At 44.4% G+C, this 25,122-nt stretch overlaps 1 protein-coding gene and 1 long non-coding RNA gene across 4 annotated transcripts in view; one reads left to right on the top strand and one right to left on the bottom strand.

The window, feature by feature from the left end:
* The window catches only part of CEP85 (centrosomal protein 85), a 36,164-nt gene extending 23,763 nt beyond the window's left edge, over positions 1-12,401 (bottom strand). Inside the window, exons 1-2 of one of the 3 annotated variants that reach the window (XM_058718516.1) lie at positions 12,284-12,401; positions 1,841-1,914 (exon numbers count right to left, since the gene is read on the bottom strand). In XM_058718516.1, the coding sequence (XP_058574499.1) occupies positions 1,841-1,895 (55 nt within the window). In that variant the 5' untranslated portion in view covers positions 1,896-1,914; positions 12,284-12,401. Of the gene's footprint in view, positions 1-1,840; positions 1,915-6,104; positions 6,312-6,623; positions 6,756-12,283 lie in introns of those variants that run through there. The other 2 variants (XM_058718515.1, XM_058718517.1) reach the window with 2 other exon arrangements.
* Positions 12,402-12,498: 97 nt separating this feature from the next.
* Positions 12,499-15,800, top strand: LOC131505226 (uncharacterized). The gene is made up of 2 exons (XR_009258320.1): positions 12,499-12,783; positions 15,053-15,800. It is a non-coding gene; the product is annotated as an uncharacterized LOC131505226 (long non-coding RNA).
* Positions 15,801-25,122: the final 9,322 nt, after the last annotated feature.

Raw genomic sequence — 25,122 nt, forward strand, 5'->3', positions numbered from 1 at the left:
CAGAGCTTCTGATCAGCCTAAGATTAGCTGGTGTTACTATCTGTACTAAGTACTAGAAAGAAAGTAATCTGACTTCTTGATGAGTCTATATGGCGTTCTCTCCCTAGTTAGCTTACAATTTGCCAGACCCTTTGAAATAAGGAAAACTGATTAAGAGCCTCTATTACCATCTTCCTGGCCTCTTACTGGAAATCACTTCTTGTTTCTACTACTAACCTTCCATTCTTTATGGGTACCACTTTTCTATCTGCTCACTCCACACATCAATTCGGAAGAGATATTTGTTAAAATAAAATTTTATTTTGATATAGGTAAAGAGGCTTATGCTTATTTCCAAATTCAAATTTGAAAGCAAAATTTTTTGTGTGTTATGTCACATGTCCTATCACCAGCATCTTCATCAAAATATTAAGACCATCATTAATCGAATGAGAGATTACTAAAGACAAAAGCCATCAGAAGAGCAGTGAGTTTTGTTAGAAATGGCTACATCCCAAAAACTCGTGTGTTATACACATAATTGTCATAAGAAATTGTACAATCCAGCCCTGAAACAATGTGTGGCATATAGCAGATGATCAATAAATATTTGCTGAATGAATCTTGAATTGATTCAACAAATGCTTTTTAAAATGCTTAATTTCTGCAAGGCAGCATGCCTAGGAGAATACAACAAATATCTAACAAATGTCTGCTGTAAGGCACTGTGGGATTTTAAAGTTAAATAAAACATATTCTGGGGCACCTGGGTGGCTCAGTCGGTTAAGTGCCTGACTTTGGCTTGGGTCATGATCCTGCATTTCATGAGTTCCAGCCCCACGTCGGGTACTGTGCTGACAGCTCGGAGCCTGCTTCGGATTCTGTGTCTTCCTCTCTCTCTCTGTCCCTCCCCTGCTCACCCTCTGTCTCTCTCTCTCTCAAAAATAAATGAAGATTGGGGCGCCTGGGTGGCGCAGTCGGTTAAGCGTCCGACTTCAGCCAGGTCACGATCTCGCGGTCCGTGAGTTCGAGCCCCGCGTCGGGCTCTGGGCTGATGGCTCGGAGCCTGGAGCCTGTTTCCGATTCTGTGTCTCCCTCTCTCTCTGCCCCTCCCCCGTTCATGCTCTGTCTCTCTCTGTCCCAAAAACTAAATAAAAAACGTTGAAAAAAAAATAAAAATAAAAATAAAAAAAAAAATAAATGAAGATTAAAAAAAATAAAATAAAGCATATCCTTAGCTGAATAAAATGTACCCTTTTCTTCATAAATACCCCAGATTCAAAAAGTTATTTTTCTATGCTACTTCCTACTTGAATATACTGTATCTACTTAATATGTTTATTGTGTATACATATATTTATATATGTTTAATATACTTAATATATCCACTTAGTATATCTGCTGAGCTTTCAAAATCTTGTCAATCCACTCTAAAGATAAATTCCTGAGTCTCTAGTGACAACATAACTGAGACTGTAGGCATCCAAGAAGAATTCCAATCTTTGTGGGCTAGCAGATGACTGACACACCCACAGGACTACAAAGACAACATAGAACACAGTAATTTATGCTGTGTTTTTCTGATTTCAAATGAAACTATGTTCCAAAGTCATTCTGTTCCTTCATGTGTCCTCCCCTCCCAAACAATCACGTGGGCTTGTTGGAAGCCATGTAGGACCCGAGATAAACAGTTGTTCTCTTGGAGAGGACTGTTTTTCTATTGAATATAGCCTCCTGCTATTTTTGTTCTTTTCAAGCATTTCAGTGAATGCTTGTTTGCTGAATATTTCCTTTAAAGGAACTTGTTACAGAACAACAGAGCAAAAGTCAGAATTTAACCCAGAAAACTTTGACTACTCACCTGGCGAAGCCACATGAGAGATCCTCTCACTTGGGTATTTCTCCTGCATGGCCATCAATAGTTATTTGAGCCAACTACAGAATGAAGGAATAACCAGTCAGATCTCTCCATTACTTTTAATTCCCTATAACTCACTCCCATTCAACCCAAACTGCCAAAACCACACAGAATAGTCCTTAGTCCTCCACTTGTTTTACTCCTAAAGATATTTTTTAAGGCAAAGCAACTCCTAATACTCCTTCCTACTTCTCTTCCTAAGTTAAGGGAGAGAAAACCTAGAACCAAATAGAGATTCCCAATACTGATCCTATATGATCCTAGAACCCCTCAATTGCTGCAAAAATTAAAAATGATATATTTTTTAAATGTTTATTTTGAGAGAGAGAGCATGAGCAGGGGAGGGACACAGAGAAAGGGAGAGACAGAAAGAATCCCAAGCAGGCTCTGCATCACCAGCACAGAGCCGGAGGTGAGGCTTGAACTCACTAACTATGAGATCATGACCTGAGCTGAAACCAAGAGTCACCCAGGCACCCCCAAAATATTACTTTTATTTATTTTTTTAAGTTTATTTGAGAGAGAGAAACAGAACACATGAGTGGAGGGAGGGGCAGAGACAGAGGGAGAGAGAGAGAATCCCAAGCAGGCTCTGCACTGTCAGCGCAAAGCCCAATGTGGGGCTCAAACTCACAAACTGTCAGATCATGACCTGAGCCGAAGTCAAGAGCCAGATGCTCAACCGACTGAGCCACCCAGGCACCCCTAATATTACTTTTAATTAACAAACTTTGCATGGATTTTCTTAGCCATGAAAATAGGACGGGGGAGTGGAGTGGAGAAAGAACTAAACAACCAAACCACCAGTGGAGTATTATACCTTCAGTTATAATTAACTTAAGTTCTCCTATTTCTCCAGTAATGAAAGTTAGTCATATGATTCACAAACAGAATTCTTGGTCATAAGCATAACTCCAATTCTCAGCTGGGAACATGAGGTTTTCTTCCCATTTCCCCACTTCTTAAAACACTTACATTTATTCTAATGTTAGGCTGTGAGAATTCAGCATAAGTCTGATTACTATCTGTGTAAACAAAAGCTTTAATTAACTGTAACTAAAAGTAGGAAATATCTTATTTTTGAATAGTATTAAAGAGGCATGGCAGTACAGGGAAGTGATTCAGAGTATGCACGTGTGATCAGACAGCCTGAATGTGAAGTCTGACTTCTCAATTAGCTGTGTAACCTTGGGCAAATTTCTTAATATCTATGTGCTTCACTTCCCTCATATAAAAATGAGGATAAAGACAAAACCTAATGCATGCTAATTCATTTAGAATTAACTCACAACAGTGCCTGACGCATATTAAGTGCTTAATTACATTTTTATTATTATTACTTGTCAGTTTATGTCAATAAAAAAGAGGTACATTGTGGTTCCTGGAAGATAAAGTATGAATTTAGAAACTGAATTTATAAGAGCTCCCAAAGAGTTTGGAACAAAATCAGTCAGTAGATCACAATTCTTAAGAGGTGAAATTCAACTCTGAAGGGAAAACAAAGGCTATATGGGTACAATTTCTCTAATATGCTTTACTGACCTCTATAGTTTTCTCTTAGTAACAACAACCCAAACCCTCACTTATTCACTGCATCTACATTAATGGTACCATCCCCTGAAATCCCAGGTCTTGACAAAGTGGGTAAGAGACTGTTCAGTAAAAGCTTCAACATATACAGCTATTATCATTCAGTGTGTTAATGGTGACACAAAAGGATTAGATTATCTGCCTAGTAGTGATATCAAATGGTCACTATCAAAATCTTTTTCTTCACTCATTTCTTGAAAGTATAACAAAAATGGTAGTAGGCTCATTGGATTCTGAGACCTTTGCAAATTCAGAAGAGTTGAAGATAGGATGACAAAAGAACTCTCAATTAAAGAGTTACTCTAGGGGCACTTGGGTGGCTCAGTCAGTTAGGTGTCAAATTCGGCTCAGGTCATGATATCATGGTTCACGAGTTTGAGCCCCACGGTTGGCTCTGCTGACAGCTCAGAGCTTGGAGCCTGCTTCAGATTCTGTGTCTCCCTCTCTCTGACCCTCCCCTGCTCATGCTCTGTTTCTGTCTCTCTCAAAATAAATAAAAACATTTAAAATTTTTATTTAATAAAATATTTTTTTAAAAAAAGTTACTCTATAACTCAGCAATTCCACTACTAAGTATATGTTCAGGAGAAAAAAAAAAACATGCTCACACAAAATCTTGTATATGAATGTTCAGAGCAGCATTATTTATAACAGCCAAAAAGAAAAAAACTTCAAATGTCTATCAACTGATGAATGGATAAATTCCACTTATATGAAATGTCCAGAACTGGCAAATCCACATAGATAGATTAGTGGTTGCCAAGGACTAAGAGGAGGGGCAATAGGGAGTGACTGCTAATGGATATGGGGGTTCTTTCCAGGGTGATCAAAATCTCCTGAGATTCGATAGTGGTGATGGCCGCACAACCTTGTGAATGTACTAAAACCACTGAATTGTACACATGTAAAATTGAATTTTATTGTATGTGAATTATAATTTAAAAAAAGAACTCCCAAAAGAAGCAAAACAGTATGGAAGAGATCATTCTTAACTTTTTCCTACTAAGTTCAGAAGTAGATGAGTTATTGGTGGAAGTTTCTAGGATCATTTGAAGGAGATGAAGATTTCCCGAAATAAAAGTGAGAGAAATGAATATACAAGAAGTAATGTAAATAACCAATTACACAGCCAAGAAAGGTAGGAGTGAATGGAAGCAGACAAAAAAAAAAAGCACTCAACATTGATGGTTTCTATCTTCAAAGCCCTTTAAACTATTTATTCATCCAACAAATTTAATATGTATTCAGTACCTTCTACCCACCTAGCACTGTGCTAAACACTCTATAAGTATCATGTCTTATCAATGCTCACATCAAACCTATGAGGCAATTACTAGTATTACCTTCATTTCATGGATGAAAAAATGAAGGCTTACAGAGGTGAAGGTCATACAGCCACAAGAGGCTTCAAAGCCAGGACTGTGCTCTAATGCTAAAGGAGTCTAGTTAGCATTTTTCTGTGTGTGACAAAAAGAAATAAAGGAAGTTACCAAGGCACCACAAGTTGGGGGTTTCTGCTTCAGACCCAGCCAGAGCTGCAAGCCCCAAAGAAGTTGGGAGCAGGGACAGCTCATACAATTTTTTCACTTTACCCCTGGTCACCACACAGGCTCTCTTTTCCAAGGTGCTACCCAAGAGTTAGGTTTTGACTGTTATATTTCTCTCCCTAAAGAATTATAATCTTAGTGTGGAATGTCACACTTGGCAGCTGCTGAGAACCACATCAAGACAGGAATGGATTTGAAAGGATACACAGCTGACACAAGCACAGTAAGAATCTCACACCATCAGGGTGCCTGGGTGGCTCAGTCAGTTGAGCCTCCAACTCTTGATTTCGGCTCAGATCATGGGCTCGCGGTTCGTGGGATCAAGCCCTGCATCAGGCTCTGTGCTGTTAGTGCAGAGCCTACTTGGGATTCTCTCTCCCTTGTGCCTGCGGTCTTTCAAAATAAACAAACATACATTAAAAAAAAAAAAATCTCACACCATCACACTGTCATGACCATGATCATTCATTAAACCATACCTAAAGAAAGAGAAGCCAAATCCTTGCCAAGAAGTTATCTTTACAAAGTCCTGAGAAAAAGACTTTGGATAAGTAACGAGGCATGGTTATCTTAATCATCCTGTTATTATCGGCTCTCCTGACCCAGCACACAGTATTCAATTCATCAACCAAAATTTACTGAGTGCCTACTATCCGCCTGGCTCTGTGCCATATGCTGGAAATATACTGGCGTAAAAGACAAACAGGGCTCTGATCCTCCTGTTTTATCGTGAAGTGCTGGATACCTTCTATTGAACAAACATGCTGTAACCCACTAAACTCGTGGTTCATCCAAAGCACCAGCTCCTCCTCGTCGAGCAGGGTTCGGAAATCGGGATGCTCCTGACATTTTCGGTCAGATAAGGGGGGGGCGGGGAGGGCTGTCCTGTGTAAGGTGGATGTTTAGCGGCATCCTTGACTTCTAGATGCCAGGAGCAATCCCCGAGCTGTAGAGCTGCAAATGTCTCCGGACGTCGTCAAATATCCCGTGGGGAGCAAAGTCGGCTCAGAAACTCTAGCCTGGAGCCTTCACGAGTGCTGTCTGTCCCCCAACCATAACTCTCTACTCACCCTTTAAGCCTCAGCCCCGACTTCGCTTCCTCATGGAGGGCTCCCTGCCCTCCCGAACTACACCGGCGCCTGGTGCTTAGCGCTCTGCGTACTTGACCAGCCCACACCACTGAGTGCTAACGAACGAGTCGTCACCCGAGCAATGTCGCCTCTTCTCCCGGGACTGCGTGCCGCGTGCAGGCAACCAACGTGCTTCCCGCCGTCCCGCCGGCGACTGGCACGGGGCCTACCCTTTACAAAGGTAAAGCAACTACTGTGGAGTGAAGGATGGAGAAAGCCAGGCGAAGAGGGCGGGGACGCGAGCGAGTCGCGAGGGGGCGTGTGCGGGGTATTATTTTAGGAAGCCCAGCGGGTGAGAGACCCATAGAAGACGGCTTAGCGGCTCTGCGCATGCGCCTCGCTCTCCTGCGGCCCCCGAAAAAGGCAGGTCAGGAGTGTTTCTGGGGCTCCTCCGGGGCTCCCCAAGGTAGGGCGGGGTCTGTCAGCCCGTCAAGGGCTCCCGAGGGGAGGAGGACTTACGTGGGGCCGAAAGCGGGCGGCGAAATCCCTCACCCTGGGACGCCGACTGCGGCCACCACGTCAGCCGCAGGCAGCAGTTCCCTCCCTCGGCTCGCCAAACGGCCGTTACACACCCGCCAGGCCGCGCGCCTCAGAGCGCGCGCCGCCCCGCCCCCGCCCCCTTCTGCCCGCCTGGGGCCAATCAGGAGTCGGGCCGCGCCGGTGTCCCGCCCCTGCACGCTGCGCTCGGCGCCGGGAGCGGACGGATCTTTCTGCGCATGACCTCACCGCCCTTCGGGACCTTCTGCCCTGCCCCTAGCCAGGTCTCGCCTGTGGGCGGAGCCCTCCAGACTCAGGTCTGAAGTGCTTTGCTGGGCTTGGGCGGATCAGGGAGCTGGATGCCAGGGAAAATCTTCCACGAACCCCTGCCCCCAACCGGGCCCACCCTTCTCCCATTCCCCACTACCTATAAGTGGTCCCACCTGAGATAAAGCAAAGGGTCAGGTGGTGGTCCGGAGTGAGGGTGTGGCCTGGGTCACTGCCTCGTCAGGGTTAGGGCTCATCTGTGGCTGGGGCAGGGCGTGGGCTGGGTTAGGGTCGCCAGTGGTCGAGACTGTGACCAGGACTCAGGTTGAAGAGTAACTAACAGATCGATCTTGCCTCCCTACCCAAACTCCGTCCCCAGGAAAAGAACTAAGTTCATTTGCGTTAATGTATACTTAAGAATCAGACCGGGGAATTGTTAAAAGGAGGAACAAAGCCATCAGCCAAAAGGATAGTGACAAATTCCGGGTTTCTGGAAACCTGACCTGGGAGGGAGAGGCATTAAAAAGTTGGGATTTCTGGGGCGCCTGGGTGGCGCAGTCGGTTAAGCGTCCGACTTCAGCCAGGTCACGATCTCGCGGTCCGTGAGTTCGAGCCCCGCGTCAGGCTCTGGGCTGATGGCTCGGAGCCTGGAGCCTGTTTCCGATTCTGTGTCTCCCTCTCTCTGCCCCTCCCCCGTTCATGCTCTGTCTCTCTCTGTCCCAAAAATAAATAAAAAACGTTGAAAAAAAAAATTAAAAAAAAATAAAAAGTTGGGATTTCTTAACTTTGAAGAACCAGACTTAAAGAGAATTAATTACTGGATCAAATTCAGTCTAGAGTTAGGACTCTGGGGATGTGCTCCAAAGTTCTATCCCCACCCTGGTCTCATAACATTTTAAGGTAACAATATAGAAGGCATAAAATAGCAGATTTAATGGATAATGAATCTGGGTATGATGTGATAGATGCATTTAGGGGATATTCTCTAAATTAGGGCCAGAAACCTTTCTTAAATAGTAAGGATAGGTGTCTAAATGAATAAATTTGTAGACTGGTGGGTAGGAGGTAGACTAATGGGTGGTGGAAACCTCTACTTGATTGCTTCTGTTTCTTTTGTGGAAAACATCTGTGAAGAGGGAGGGAACAGGGGCATATAGAGGACTGAGAAGAACGGAGAGTATTTGAAGAGCTGATAGAGAATGGAAGACAAAGCTAACTGGAAACATAGTGGAAGTGCTGAGATTTAAATTTACAAATGGCGCATAGTGCATTTATGCAGTTTTCTCCAATGGGTATCTGTCCTTTTTTTTTTTTTTTGGTTTTATTTTTAGGGGTGCCTGGGTGGCTTAGCTGGGTAAGCATCTGACTCTTGATTTCAGCTTGGGTCATGATCTCATGGTTGGTGGGTTCAGGCCCAGGGTCAGGATCTGTGCTGACCGTATGGAGCCTGCTTGAATTCTCTCTCTCCTCTCTGTTTCCCAGTCTGCCCCTCCCTCACTTGCTCTCTCTCTCAAATAAAAAAAATAAACTTAAAAAATAAAGATTTTATTTTTAAGGAATCTCTACACCCAATGTGGGGGCTCAAACTCACAACCTGGAGATCAAGAGTTGAATGCTCCACCTTGACTAAGCTGGCCAGGTACCCTGGATATCTGTATTTTAAAAGTAACTCCATTATCATACTACTAATTTTCAAATGTGAATGAGTCTTCATGTCTTAACAAAGATCAGATGTTAATTTCAGAGAATATTCACAATCAGTTTTTAGATATGAGATAGTCTTAAATCTTCAGTTACTTTATTATTTTTAAAAGACCTGGGGTTCCTGGGTGGCTCAGTCAGTTGAGCATCTGACTCTTAATTTCGGCTTGGATCATGATCTCATGGTTTGTGGGTTCAGGCTCCATGTGGGGCCCTGTGCTGGCAGTATGGGGCCTGCTTGGGATTCTCTCTTTCCCTCTGTCTCTGCCCCTCACCCACCTGTTCTCTCTCTCTCTCTCTCTCTCTCTCTCTCTCTCTCTCAAAATAAACACGTTAAAAAAAAAAAGACTTGCTGCAAATTTAATAAAATTTGGAATTATAACGTGAGTGAAAAAAGAGTTGGCCAGATATATCCCACCCCAGCTTAATCAAAGAAAATAAGAAAATAAACTAACTGCATCTTAGTTATAATCCTATCATTAGAGATACTGCTTTCACATGCATTAGTGTTGTCTAGTGGCTTATTTTATAAGCATCTATTGTTACACAGCACAGAGGCTTCTTTCATTGGTCAACTAAATATAATTTAAGCTCAGTAGCTTCTTTGTTTACTTAATTTTGTTTCATTCTATTTTTTTGAGATATTTAAGCATAGTCCAATCAGTAATATTTTGCCTTTTTCCTTCAGGATATATATATATATATATATATATATATATATATATATATATATTAAATGTTTATTTATTTTGAGAGAGGGCAGGAGAGGGGCAGAGAGAGGAAAGAGAGAGAGAATCCCAAGCAGGCTCTGCACTGCCAACACAGAGCCCGATGTGGGGCTCGAACCCATGAATTGAACCAATAGAGCATGACCTGAGCCAAAATCAAGTCAGACACTCAATGGACTAAGCCACCCAGGCACCCCACCTTCAGGATATATTTTAAATAAGGGCAAAAGTTAACGCCTTCACCAAAAGGTCTATTTAAATACTCTACTCCAGGCCTATAAAGTGAATATGAAATCCCAATGAAATGTAATTACTTGCATGCTAATTTAATAAATGTGTGACTTTTTGGGTGCCTGGGTAGCTCAGTCAGTTAAGGGGCTGACTTTGGCTCAGGTCATGTTCTCATAGTTGGTGAGTCTGAGCCCCATGTTGGTTCTGTGCTGATAGCTCAGAGCCTGGAGCCTCTTCAGATTCTGTGTCTCCCTCTCTCTGCCCCTCCCCTCACACACTCTTGTCTCTCTCTCTCTCTCTTTCTCTGTCAAAAATAAACATTAAAAATTTAAAAAAAATGTGTAACTTTGGTGTGCTTAAAATAATATAGGGGTTCCTGGGTGGCTTAGTTGGTTGAGTGTCCGACTCTTGATTTCGGCTTAGGTAATGACCCCAGGGTCATGGGATCAAGCCGCACATAGATCTCCATGCTGAGCATGCAGCCTGCTTAAGATTCTCTCTCTGCACTTCTCCCTCGCTCGCACACACACCCTCTCTCAAAAATTTTTTTTTTAATTAAAATTTTAAAAATGGTAATATGGACTGATCATCTGATTTAATTTTTAGGAGCTATTAAAGCATTAAATGAGAAGAAAAGTTCTTGCAAATGAAATGTTAAGACTGTTAAATTTAACTTTTTTTAACATCTTTTTTTTTTTTTTTTTTTTTTTAGGGAGCACAATTTTTTTTAGGGAGCACAATTGGGGGAGAGGGACAGAAAGGAAAAGAGAATCCCAAGCACGCAGAGCCCAATGCAGGGCTCAATCTCATGAACCATGAGATATGACCTGAGCCGAAATCAAGAGTTGGATGCTCAATCGACTGAGCCACCCAGAAGCCCCAAGACTGTTAAATTTAACTTTTATTGCTTGTAGCAAAATACTTTCCCAAGAAATTAATTTCCAAAATGGTCATAGATATCAATCAAAAGTATTTCAAAAGCAAAACAAACAAAAAAGAGGCAAAAGGGCCTTCTTGTGGTTTTGTAAAAGTGCCACTCTGCCAACCTGTTAAGCCTGTCCTGTCTCCTGGTCCACACCACCTACTTCCTGCACTCAGCTGTCCTTTCTGTAAGGTTAACAACTGTGTCTTGTGTAGGCTTATCACAGGAACTGGGGCATAGTAGGTTCCAACCCATTTTTGAATGGATACATGATAGTAGTACAAACACTGATGCCTATAAAGTGACTTCTCACAACTACACACACTCATGAAGTGCTGAAGCTTTGTAGTCAGATTACACAGAAAAGGAGTCAAAGTAGGAAAATTCCTTGTTGTTTATTGGCTATACTCCCTGCCCAGTCCCCTACCGTATTGAGCAGCCCAGTCCTGTCCTTGGAAGAGTTCCAGAGATGGGAAGGGATGGTGGGATGAGGAAGCACAGCTTGAGGCTCAGCAGCCACATTCCTTACCAGATAGTAGTTGGGACACACTGGGGTTTCATCTTGTCTCCCTAACTAGAGGACAGACTACTCATCTCTCCCTAAATCTTCCTCTACCCCACCCTTACTTCAGGCAACAAAACTAGAAGCCAAGGGCTAGAGTTGGGGAAGATATCTCGGCAGGATTTTATCACAGCATCAAGCCTATCACCATCAGAATAAAGACAGCCATCCAGGCTTCTGCAGGAAAGAAACAAATGATTACCAACAGGGTTCAGTGGATTTAGGCTTAGATATTCCACTTTGGGGAATTATTTAGTAACCCACTCATGCATTCTTTCAACAAAGGTTTCCCACTGTCCCGACAGTCCCTCCCTTGGGGGTGAGAGATTGAGTACAGGGATGAAACGTACTCTAGTTCAATGTGGACCCCACTCATCTCCTCTCACTTATTACCTGCCTGACCCTAACCCCCTACTCTAAGTCATTTCTGTCTAGTCTCAGGTTCTGACAAAGTGTAAAGCTCTAACTGTAAGTACCAACAACCCCCAATGACAACTCTGCTGTGTACTGCTGAGGAATCTGAGACTCTAACTGGGTAACTGACTTTTCCCAAGTCACACAGAGATGAGCAGAGATAGGATCCAAGACCAGCACCAGTCAGAACCCAGTGTGCACCCCCCCAGACCCTGGTGCACCCGCCAGAATTTCACACCAATCTCTGTGTACCAATCTGCCAAACACGTGCTGCTGGAGGCATTGAACTCAAACCACATAGAAAAAAAGATTGAACTCCAGGAAACATTCTGACAGGATTCCCATGGTTGCATCAAGATTGGGCAAGAGGGCTGACCCTTTGTTGAAGCAGGTCCTCACAATGGTGTGATGATGAGTCTTCTGCCTCTAGTAAGAACGGACTTACTAAGATAGGCTTCTCCATGAGGGTCGGAGTTTTGGAGGACTGTTATGAAAGGAGAGACTGTTCCAGACCAGCAAGGAAGATACACAAAAGTAGGCTGGCACAAGGGACAAAAAGACTACAAGAAGAGTGAGCTGGTGTGGCGGGAAAGGTGGGGGTGGGAGGAGAGGAGTAGAAACTGAATGAGAACATGATCCGTGAGGAGAGGGGACCCTTCCTGAGCAGAGGAGAAGCTGAAGAGGATATAGGTTTGGGGAGGATATGGACCTGGATTAAGAGAGGAGTGTGAGGACATGAAGGTAGGAGGGGTCTCAGAGCAGGTCAGTGGGATGCTTTGCAAGAGGAGTCAGAGAGGCCCCGAAATGACCCAGTTACCGCTAATCCGGATGGGCTCCGAACACCACCCAGCCAGCGCCGGTCTTCAGGCGCCCTTGCATCGGAATCTCCCAGGCTCGATTTCTCCCAGGCGAACTCTTCTGCCTACAGGTCGGCGGGGGACATGCAAGCCTGAGGGTAGCGAGGTCCCTCCCCGCCCCAGCAAGGGCGGGCATTTGCGCGAGACTCCGGGGAGCCAGGTGTGTTCCCCCAAATCCCGCCCCTTAGGTCAACCACTGGTCCCTTGCAACACAAGCCCCGCCTCCGGTTCCTGCCCCCGGCAGGATAGGCCAATCCCCAACACCGTCATCCTCCAGGCCCCGCCTTAGTCCCGCCCCCAGGATGGCAGCATTGGTGTATTGCGACGTGTCTGGCACCAGTGGGCCGCCTCCACCGGCGCCAGGCGTAGGCTAAGGAAACTGCCAGGATCCCCCAGGGCTGCCAGCTCACCGGCTGGCAGGGGTGTCCCTCCCGCTCGTCACACAGGGTCACTCTGCTGCGTAAGTAGAACGTGTCGCTGGTCACGAAGTGGAACAGGTTGAAGGCCCGCGTCACCTGCAGAGAGGCCCCGTTGACCCGCAGGCCTCCTAGCAGCCGGTTGCTGACTGGGCAGCTGTGGAAAGAGGCTGCAGTCGTTGACTGTTAGGAGTCCTGGCTTGGGCCAGCGGTGTGGACGGACAAATACTGATTTCCCCCTTTTCGCTTGTGCTGTTTGTGAACGCTGCGTGTCGTACTGAGAACTTTACGTGCATTATTTGATTTCATCTTCACATCAATCCTATATACTTTATATACTTTTGCCTCTTCCCCTTTCTCTCCTCCGACTCCTTTCTTCCCTCCATTTCTTTCTTCCCTTTCTTTTTCTTTCTTTCTTTCTTTCTTTCTTTCTTTCTTTCTTTCTTTCTTTCCATCTTTTCATTCCTACTATGTTTTTATTTCTTCTTCTCTTCTCTTCACCATTATTTTGATGGTGTGTTAGGGGTAATTCATGGAAAGATGATCTTTTAGTTTTCGTTGTCTTAGTTTTGTTTTTCTAAGGCTCTCTCCTTTCAATAATTTTTTGCTTGACTGGGCATAGTTTATCAGTGATCACTTATTTAGCAATAATTGTTCCAAGTTGAAAAAAGAAACTTCAGTTATTGATGGCAATGTAGGGATTAGTGGCAAACTCTGATAGACATAGAAAATTCTGAGCTAAGGGATTAGGAGCCAATGGTCTGAACTGTCCATGCTATTGTCATGGTGACTTTTTTGAGGTGACAATAACCTAAATGTAAATGCTTCACTATAACTAGTAATATTTGGATCGGCCTGTGCTATAGACTCCATGGTGGAAGGAAATTCTTACTATATACAGGTTCTGTTCTAGGTCCTAGTTCCTTGGGAGAATTAGGGAACATGAGTGAACAAAACAGACCAAAACCTCCTATTCTCTTGTGGTTAAGGGCAGACAGTAAATAATTTAATTTTTTAAAAAGCAAATTATCTCATGTAATATAACATATAGTTAGGAGGTGATACACAGAAGAAAGAAACTGATCTAGAATGGATGAGGGGAGAGTAGTTGCAATTTTAAATAGCATGGGCCAGTAGGCTTCCTTGAAATGGTAACATTTTATCAAAGACTTGAAGGAGATGACAGTTTTCCCTATGGGTATCTCAGTTGAGGGTTTGTAGGAAGAGAAACCAGCCAATGCAAAAGCCTAAGGGACAGCAAATTACTTACCCACTGAGTTACCTGTCCACACAGATGCCACCTCCTTTGGGCATTAGGGAGTCACCTGTCTGATCTCTGTCTCTTGTACTCCTCAAAGCTCATTTAGTCTTTTTACTCCATGGTCTTTATTCTGGGGCTCAAGCTCACCATCAATAAGTCCATTCTAGGTACCACCTTGACAGACCCTTTCCTTTTTAAGGAGATAAGGAAACTGAGGTTCAGAAAGGTTAATTAGGTTGCTCAAGTTTCTTCAGGGAGCAGCCTGGCTGCTGTGCCCGCCCATACCTTTAATCACTAGGTTCTATTTCCTCCTGACAAAGGAAGAATTACATGCTAGGACAGATTTGGTGGTATTTCAGAACCCGGACTCTAAAGTGTGAATAGACCAACGGCGTGCCCTTGGTCAGGTAATTTCAACTCTCTGAACCCACTCTAATCCCCTCATCTGTAAAGCGGGGGGAAATAATACTTCCTAGGCCTATTTTCAGGAATCAGTGAGTTAATGAATGATTCACTGTGCTCTGTGAAGATCTGTTAATATTAATGAAATACAACCTAGAAGTCAGGAGACTCAGCTTGTTCTTCTGACCACAAGCTGTTAAAGGTAAAGGACCTGGCCTTCCCAGCACCGAGAAAGGTCTACCAGTTGTGTGAACTGAGCCTCAGTTTCTCCATCTATAAAATGGGAATAAAAATGCAACTATCTTATACAGTGTGTTGTGAGGCTTAAAGGAATTAATATACGTGAAGTAATTTGAACATGCCTGGCATGGGGTAAATGCTGTGTCAGTATTAGCTATTAAATGTAATGCATGTCAGGTATATTGCATAGTGTGTAGCACTTTGAAATGTCAGTTTGGGTTTTGGTTTTTTACATTTATCATTGTAGGCCCTTAATATTTGAAGAAAAAGTAAAAGGAATGAATGTTATTGGCTGTAATCTTGGACAGGCTTTAATCTCCTTGTGCCCTAGTTTACTCATCTGCAAAATGGGAATGACAATACTTGCATTCATTCAACAAACATTCACCCAGTACTTTACTTTCTCCCAGTGTTTATGTACCCAGGATACAGACGAAAGAGACAGGATCTGTGCTCATGGGAACAAACGCACTCAGCACAAGCCATAGACCAAGAGCTAGTGTGGCATTGGTAGGAAGTTACTGTGGCCTGACAGACACCTCTCCTTCACAAAGTGGTAGATGGACTTAATAGTACCAGTCCTGGAGATCATCATCTGGCAAAGGCCTCATTGGCCACCAGGGCAAATCTGTCTGGATCAATGCTTATGACTCCGAAAACCATATAGAGACGTTTGCCAAGAGGAAATGGTCTGTTCTCAAGTACAGATGAGAGCTGAGGGTCCATGAAGATGCCCAGGATGATGATGACATCCCCAGTGCACAGAACAGGGATGGTGGCATATCTGGAGAGTGACCAGAGTGAGACTCTCACCATGAAACTGCAGAGGGAGGGACAGTCACTCACCTTCTGCCTTGCACCCAAGGTCACTGAACATTGGTAGCCATAGTAAATAAGGGGACAGGAGGAGCAAATCTGCTAATGTTCCTCCTGGACTTTCTGAAAAATAAGGGGCCACCTAGGACCATTGAAGCCATCCAAGCCAACCTACCTCATGGTAATTTACATAAAGGACCCATAATGCATTACTTCATGGGAGCATTTTCTTTCGTTTTTTTGTTTTGTGATCTCATATATTTCAACCTAGACTTTCTATTGTTATATTACGTACTTTCAATTAATTAATTAAAATATAATTTATTGTCAAATTGGCTAATATACAGTGTGTAAAGTGTGCTCTTGGTTTTTGGGGAAGATTCCCATGGTTCATCGCTTGCATACCACATCCAGTGCTCACCATTGGAGCATTTTCTTTCTTCCACAAATGCTTTGAGTTTCAATCTAAGAGGTGCCTATGATTGGTGGTTGGGCATAGGGGGCCAACATCTTCAGAGTATTGACTCCTTTTGCCTGGATTAGAGGTAGCAATGAGAACCCAGGAAGCTTTGCAGAGCCCAGCCCAAGAGGCAGTTGACAGAAAAGAACTCACGGGAAGACCTCTGGGTTGGACTGAAGCTGAGCATTGTGGAGGCAGTATTGATGAAGGCAGGGTGAACCTGCAGAAGAGGCATCTCCAGAGAATAAAGGTTGGTCTAGGAAGAAACAGGGAGGCGGCCATTACCTTCAAATCTCCAGGGGAGACACCTCCCATCTTCATTGGCTGCAAGTTGTTTATTGAACTAAAAGTAATGGGCCAAGTTTACTGAGCATGAGCTGTACGTCAGGCACTGGGACCTGACCACAACTCTCTGAGGAGGGTTATTAGTTATTAGTTCCTATTTTACAGAAGAGCAAACCGAGGATTAGAAAGTTAAAAGACTAGCCCAAAGCAAGTAACAGAGCCAGAATGTAACATCTCTCTGATCCCAGAGCCCATGTTCTTAACCTCTGTGCCAGTGGCTCTTAAATTTCAGTGTGCATTTTCTCTTGGAAAATAGGTAAGGAATCACTGGAGTCTGTGGTTAAAATTGCCAACTCCTGGTCCCTATCCCAAGATTTGGATATCTTTTTGGTATTTTATTGTTTTCTCTAAGAAAATCAAAATGATGTTTTTTGTTGCTATGAACAAGGCAGTTTATTAAAAAGAACACCGATAGAGAGTTCTGGGGGCAGAGCAGTGGACTTAAGTTAGTGTACACTGAAACTGCCAATTCTGTCCATGACCTTAAGCAAGACACCCCATGACTCTCTGGGTGGCAGAAGCAGAGATAATGGTAGACACTGAGAAGAACTAAATGATCCCTTTAGGACAAACTCTGGTTTTCAAACTGATTCCAGGAGCCCCAGAACCTCCCTTGAAGGGACAGGAAGCCCGTCTACACACTGGGGAGCTGGTTTAGCAGAAGTCACCCTTTCTCCTCCCCTATTCAATCAGAGCTCTCCTGTTTTTACATTTGGCTTTTATGTAAGATCTCTTCCAAAGAAAGGAGGTGACAGCATCAGTGAGCAGTTAGGAGCACAAACCAGCCCTGTTAGTAACTAATTGTGTGACTTGGGAAAAATCCCTCTACTTCTCGGAGCCTTAGATTGTTCATCCGTAAAATGGGAACTTCACAGGATTATCGTGAAGCTTTAAGGATAGGGCATAAAAAAAGATTTTGACCCACAGCACATGGCAAGAAACCAATAAATATTGGTTGTGATTGCAGTTGCTCTTGTTTTAAAGGGTTTTTGTGGCTGTCAAGTTTGGAAACCAATATCTCAATCCATCAAACATGGCGTCATTTATAAGGACATTCCCAGTCTGATGGGGGACAACATGGTCTTTTCCCCAAAAAAGACTGGTCTGATAGCTAAGACTTGACTCTATTCCAGAGAATTATTCCTCAGTCAGATGGATATAAAGTCACAACTGGTGCCCAATCACCCATTTCTCAGTCCTCCCTGCACCCCACTCCTCCCCTAGACACTCCCCCATTCTTAACAGGTAGCCCGTCCCAGCTTGCTTACAGAGAGGCAGAGTCCACAAGTACCCTCCTTCTTCTCCAGCACGAAGACCTGCACACGGTGATCCTCCTCTATCTTGCTGACACTGGGACATCCTGAGAAGGTGCGTTCCCTAAGGATCCGGCGGTAAGTCTTCAGGAAGCAGCTGCTAAGAACCACCTCAATTGTCTGTGGCTGGCAGTGCAGGGCCACCAACACTAGGGACAGTTCTGCAGGAGGACAAGAGCCAGTGCAAGGGCTTCTGGGATGATGCCATAGGAAAGGGTACTAGTTCTAATCTGGGTAGAAGAGACATTGTGGGTGTATTAGCCTAACCCACAATGACTCCCTTAAACAAAGACTCCCCTCACGGGAGGTGAGACCCTTATATCATGATGGCCCTGGGAGACCCTGATCCCTGGCCTCAACTGATCCACTCACAGTCTCTTTCCCAGGAGCTGAGCCTAAAAGAAGGTGATATAAAGCTTGAGATTCTGAGACAGCAGTTCTCGGTCATGCGTGCTAAGAGGCAGGGGAGCCAGTGTGTGGAGAAAGGAACAAAGTAGGTGTAGGTGCAGAATGAGACGAGAGGCAACTCCCTGGTTCCTGCCACTTTGACAGTCCCAAGTCCTAGACCCTGGAGAACCTGCTTGGAGCCTATCCGTGGCCTCCAGGAGACACCTTATAATAAATTCTCCTGTCTTCCCTGAGCAGCCCAACCAAACAGTTGGTTTCTGTCACTTGTCTTGCAAGATTATTTTTAGAGATGCTAATTTGTTTTGTTCTTTGATTTCCCTCACATTCCAACAGGTAGCCTGGGCCTTGGGGATTTTGAAGGGCTTACACTGCTTGAATCAAGGCTCCTGTCTTATAAAGGTCGAATCTGAAGAGACAACACTGGGGTGCTTGGCTGGCTCAGTTGGTGGAACATGTGACTTGATCTCGGAGTTGTGAGTTCGAGTCCCACGTTGAGTGTAGAGATTACTTAAAAATGAAATCTTTTTGGGGTGCCTAGGTGGCTCAGTTGGTTAAGCGTCTGACAGTTGATTTCAGCTTAGGTCGTGATCTCACAGTTCCTGAGATCGAGCCCCAGGTCAGGCTCCACACTGACAGGGCGGAACCTGCCTGGGGTATATCTCTCTCCTTCTTTCTCTGCCCCTCCCCTGCTTGTGAGCCTGCTCTCTCACTCTCTCTCAAAACAAATAACCTTAAAAAAAAACTTAATTTTTTTCTTATTTTAGAGAGAAACAGAGCTGGGGAAGGGGCAGAGGGAGGGAGGGAGGAGGGAGGGAGGGAGGGAGAGAGAGAGAGAGAGAGAGAGAGAGAGAGAGAGAGAGAGAGAATCTCAAGCAGGCTCTGTGCTCAGCACAGAGACGACATAGGGCTTGATCCCATGACCCTGGGATCATGACCTGAGCTGAATTCAAGAGTCAGATATTCAGCTGACTGAGCCTCCCAGGTGCCTTCCCGAAAATAAAATCTTAAAAAAAAAAAAAATGAAGAGACAACCCTGAGAGAGGGGAGCGAGCGCCTTTGGGAGCCAGGAGCAGGAGGCTGGGGTGTTTTCAAGCCCTCTTCAGGACTTTTTAGTCTCATGAGCCAACAAATTCTGTTTTATTTCATGGTTTCAATTTTATTTATTATTTATTTTGCTCAAGCCAATTGGGAATAGGTTTTCTGCCACTTGCAACACACTGTGTCCTGATACCTTTTTTTGGGTGATGAATGAGAAGCTGATACTCAACCCTTCCCTCCTTTCTGTACCTGCTTTTTCCACACTTTCTACTGAATTTGAGATGACCTGTTTAAAAGTCATTAAAAAGCAAAATGTAATGGAGATATCAGTGTAAAATATTTCTGGACTTGTTTTATTATTTTGAATTTAAAGACTTTACCCCCTTTCCTTTTTTTTTTTTTTTTAACATTTATTTATTATTGTGTCTTTCCCTCCCCTGCTCACAGAGCGTGAGCAGGGGAGGGGTAGACACAGAATCGGAAGCAGGCTCCAGGCTCCGAGCTGTCAGCACAGAGCCCGACGTGGGGCTTGAACTCACAAACTGAGAGATCATGACCTGAGCCGCAGTCGGCCGCCCAACCAACTGAGCCACCCAGGCGCCCCACCCCCTTTCCTTCTTAAATAAGTTCACTGTTTCTGTTTTGGCAGGCATATTTGGTCAGAGGGATGGGTTACAATTTAAGGGCAGGTGTGTGAGACGGGGCAAGGTGGGGGTTAAGTCAGCCACATAACTTTCTGCTATTGCAATCAATAGTATATTGTGATACAGAATGCCAAATAATAATATTGATAACAGCTAACCCTCAAACATGAATGCTATGCAGTAAATGTGCTCTTAACCCCGGCAGAAGAAAATGAGGCACAGTTCAAACCCAGACAGTCTATCTTGCAGACTTTATGTTCTTAGTAACCTGGAAAAAAATTATCACAAAAAGAAAAGCTGTCTCATCCTTAGTGCATGAAAACACAATAGTATGCTTCATAACTTCTGTGGAGGGATACACACAGTATTTCACAAGTGAGCACACTATCCTGGTCTCACCAAGACAATTTGTTGACACGGGACAACCTTCTAATGAGCCAGCACCTACTCGGGGCTTGGCTAAAACCCCCTGGGTTGGACTTGTCACCCCAGTCACTTCTGCCTGCCCAACACTGCTCTACTCTCATCTGAATTCCTCTCCTCTGTAGCCGGGTGTATTCCAAGGTGCTGCATAAATGTTCCTCAGAATGAGGATTCTGGGGACAGATAATCTTGGGAAATGCATACTATAATCTGCTTTCAAAATCTGATTTAAAAAAAATTTTTTTTTTAACGTTTATTTATTTTTGAGACAGAGAGAGACAGAGCATGAATGGGGGAGGGTCAGAGAGAGGGAGACACAGAATCTGAAACAGGCTCCGGGCTCCGAGCTGTCAGCACAGGGGCCCGATGCGGGGCTCGAACTCACGGACCGCGAGATCGTGACCTGAGCCGAAGTCGGCACTCAACCGACTGAGCCACCACCCAGGCGCCCCTCAAAATCTGATTTTTAAGGGAGTCATGGTAGATGGTGCAATATTAAAGGCTCTAAAAAGTCCCGAGTCAAGAAACCATTTTGTTTAATCCACTATTTCCTCCAATATATTTAACAACAGAACACCACCCTTTTTTTGTGTAATGTATTGTAATGTAATGTGTAGTGTATTGAAATCCCAAAGCACTGGTGTCCCACAAAACACAGTCTGAGAAATACTGGCCTGTAAGTTAAACACTGCCTAGCTGTGAATGTAATGGAAACTTCATCCCAAGGCTAGATTATCCAGAGACCAGAAGAGGAATGCTAAAGAAGTATTTTTTGAAGTAATTTGATATTTGGAATTTTTTAATGTTAATTTATTTTGAGAGGGAGAGAGAGAGAGAGAGAGAGAGAGAGAGAATATGAGTGGGGAGGGGCAGAGAGAAGGAAACACAGAATCCCAAGCAGGCTCCAGGCTCCCAGCTGTCAGCACAGAGCCTGACGCTGGGCTTGAACTCACGAGCCGTGAGATCATGACCTGAGTCAAAGTTGGACCTTTAACCGACTAAGCCACCCAGGTGCCCCTGAGTTTGAGATTTTAAAAAGCAGAGTAGTCATTTTAGGAAAATAAGAATTTTATAAAATTGAAAGGTTTGGGAGTTAGAATTATTTTGACTATGGGGGACATAGATTTGGGGGATACCATCATGTTTTTGATTCCTAGGACCCAGCTTCTGCCCTGCCAGAGGGTGAGTCTGGGAGTTAGTTGTGCCACGTGAGGGAAGCCCTGTGAACTCAGCCTCTCTGTAGTATCTGTCACACTGGTCTTGTCCCAACAACTATCTAGCCCCTCCTGGCTTCTTCTGGGGGCTACAGCCTTTGTCTTTCATGGATCATCAGTTCCTTCCTCTGGGAAGATTCATTCTCTGGACAGTATTGGGGTCCTGGGAGCTGATGAATTATCCATTCTATCTCTGATACGGAGTGAATTTTTATGCTTCCCCCCCACCCCCAGCAATCCATATGTTAAATCCTAACACCTAATACAACGGTATTAGGAGGGGAGGCTTTGGGGGTGATTATATCATGCACATGGAGCCTTTATGGATGGGATTAGTGCCCCTATAAAAGAGACCCCAGGGGACACCTGGGTGGCTCAGTCAGTTAAGCAGCTGACTCTTGATTTACATGCAGGTCATGATCTCATGATTTGTGAAATCGAGCCCCACATCAGGCTCCACCCTGACATCAGAAAGCCTGTTTGGGATTCTCCTTCTCTCTCTCTCTCTCTCTCTCTCTCTCTCTCTCTCAAAATAAATAAAAAATATTAAAGAAAATATTTTCTCTCTCCCTCCCTTTCTCTCTACCCTCCCCGCCCAACCCAGAAAAGAGACCTCACAGAACTCCCTTGCCCCTTGCACTATAGAGAAGATAGCTGTCTATGAACCAGGAAGTGGGCTCTTATCAGATACTTAATCTGCCCGTGCCTTGACCTTGGACTGTGAGCCTCCAGAACTGTGAGAAGTAAAATTCTGTTGTTTGTAAGCCACCGGGTCTGGTATTTTGTTACAGCAGCCTGAACTTACTACAACAACCTCATGTGCTCAGCTACCTAGCCTCTTACTAGAAATCACCTCTACCCCAGTGGACTCTTTAGAGGCCAATGTCTGACCAAATCTCACTGGCCCTCCCATGGCCTTTGGACACTCATTTGTCTGGGACTTCACAGAGTTCTGATGTCCACTCTGGCCCCCACCTCTTCTTTACTGTACAGACACGAGTTGTTCAGACTCACCCGAGTAGGCATAGTAGCTGTCATCAGCTACTCCCCCTTCAGCTGGGTACTTGTCTGTTGTCTCTCCCATTGCTGGATAGAGCTGAGGTTGTCAATGAGGATACTGTAGGTCCCTTAGGCAGAGAGACTTTTGTGGAGTCTGCTATATTTGATTCAACCCCCTGGGTTGTAATAATGCCTGTAAACAAAGAAACAAACAAAAAGAATCCAATGCACCTATTCTCTCCACCAATCCAGAGTTCTTTTCAAATGTTCTCACTTAACCAAGTATCTTTTTTTAAAAAAATTGTTAATGTTTATTTTTGAGAGAGAAAGAGAGAGCATGAGCAGGGGAAGAGAGGGAGACAGAATCTGAAGCAGGCTCCAGGCTCCAAGCTGTCAGCACACAGCCCGATGTGGGGCTCAAACTTATGAATCATGAGATCTGACCTGAGCCAAAGTCGGATGCTTAACCGACTGAGCCACCCAGGTGCCTCTTAACCAAGTATCTTTATTAGAAGATTCAATAAAGGGGCACCTAGGTGGCTTAGTCGGTTAAGCGTCTGACTTTGGCTCAGGTCATGATGTCACTGCTTGTGAGTTCAAGCCCCATGTCAGGCTCTGTGCTAACAGCTCAGAGCCTAGAGCCTGTTTCAGATTCTGTCTCCGTCTCTCCGCACCTCCCCTGATCTCTCTGTCTCTCTCTCTCAGATATAACATAAAAAAAAAATTAAAAAAAAAGAAGATTCAATAAAAATAATATCAGCACCAACTACATTATTACTGCCTCACATTCATTTATGTGCCAGCTCTGTGCTAACACATATTAACTGATGCATGATCTTAATTCATCTTATTTTTTAAATGTTTTATTTTTATTTTTGAGAGAGAGAGAGAGAGAGAGAGAGAGAGAGAGAGAAAGCAAGTGGGGGAGGGGCAGAGAGAAGAGGGAGACACAGAATCCAAAGCAGGCTCCAGGCTCTGAGTTGACAGCATAGAGCCCAAAGCAGGGCTCAAACTCACGAACCGTGAAATCATGACCTTAGCCAAAGTCGGATGCTTAACTGACTGAGCACCCAGGCACCCCATCTTAACTCATGAATTTAACTAGTGCTGGCAACTATGTCTTCTGCTCAATAACCACTCTAATTTTTTTTTTTTTTTAACATTCCTTTTTCAGAGACAGAGACAGAGCATGAGCGGGAGAGGGGCAGAGAGAGAGGAGGACATAGAATCGGGAGCAGGCTCCAGGCTCTGAGCTGTACACATAGAGCTTGACGCAGGGCTCAAACTCACAACCATGAGATCATGACCTGAGCCAAAGTCAGACTCTCAACCGACTGAGCCACCCAGGTGCCCCTCAGTGACTCCTCTAGAGATAGCAAAAGGCAGAAATCTGCCATTGCATTTTGTCTTTGGTATCTGGCTGCCTTTTTTGGTGTGAGTTTCCTACTGCATTGAATATGGTTCTAATATTGAAAGATATATGTTATTTTTTAAGAAGGTTCCAACACCCAGTGCAGAGCCCAACACAGGGCTTGAACTCATGACCCTGAGATCAAGAGTCAGATGCTTAACCAACTGAGCCAACCAGGCACCCCAACAATATTTTGGTATAATGTGAACCCTAATTGCAAACCAAGTGCTTTATTTAGTGCAATAGCAGTCCAGGATAGCTTTGACATCATTCAATTTCACCTTGTCCAAGTAAGGCCCTGCTTCAATGCACGAGCATTGGTATGGTGAATCCTGACAAAGAACCTGAGGTAAGGATTATTATTTCTTAAAAAAAATTTTTTTTAATGTCTATTTACTTTGAGAGAGAGAGAGAGAGAGCAAGCGGGGGATGGTCAGAGAGAGGGAGACAGAGAATCCCAAGCAGGCTGGGCACTGTTAGCGCAGAGCCTGATGTGGGGCTTGAACTCACAAACTATGAGATCATGACCTAAGCCAAAATCAGGAGTTGGATGCTTAACCAACTGAGCCACCTAGGCACCCCAAGGGTTATTATTTCTATTTATCAGATGAAGAAACTGAGGCTCAGACAAGTGAAGAGGTTTGTGCAAGGTCACACAGCCAGGAAGTGGTGACACTGCATTTGAAACAAGGTCCATCAGATTCGGGAGCCCAGTGTCTCCCCTAACACACTGTACCAACTTGCAAAAACACAGCTTCCTTCTCATGGTTGAGCCAAACCACTCTCTCTAGAGAGAAAGGCCCAAATCAGCTATCCTGAGCTGGATCCCTTGGAAATCTTCCTCTTTCCCCTGGGCGAAGGGCAGAAATAGGTCCTTGACCTGATGCTCTGTCATTGCATCCTTGGCACAGTAGCCAAAGGACTAATTCAGAAAACTAGAAGTTGACTCAGCACAGGTAGCAGGCTCGTCCATCCCACAATCTAGGTCTGAAGAGGCACTGACCCTTGTGTTCAATTCTGCCCGCACACAGCACCTGCTCCTTCCACACTCCACTTTATTCTAGCTCTGTGCAGAGCTGAGGGGTCACAGTAGGGCAGGAGAGCTGGCCAGAATGCATGAAAGAGTAGACCAAGGCTCTAGACCTGGCTCTGTTACTGACTTGCTGTGTCATCTTGAGGAAGACCCAAACCTCTTGGTACTTCCATGTCCCCTCAAAACACTGAGGAACAGAGAAGTCCTTTAAACTCTAGTGATCTGTGGGTTTGCAACATAAATCCTGGCTGTAATGAAGAGATGTCTTGCCACAGGCGTCTCAAGGTTTTATTTGCAGGGAGAAATGTTTCCATCGGATCTGATTTTGTTTTTCCCGCATCTGGTTAACCAGTTGTTCCTGCTGCCTTATGGAAAA

Source organism: Neofelis nebulosa, chromosome 2 (genome assembly GCF_028018385.1).
Source record: "Neofelis nebulosa isolate mNeoNeb1 chromosome 2, mNeoNeb1.pri, whole genome shotgun sequence".
NCBI lineage: Eukaryota > Metazoa > Chordata > Mammalia > Carnivora > Felidae > Neofelis > Neofelis nebulosa.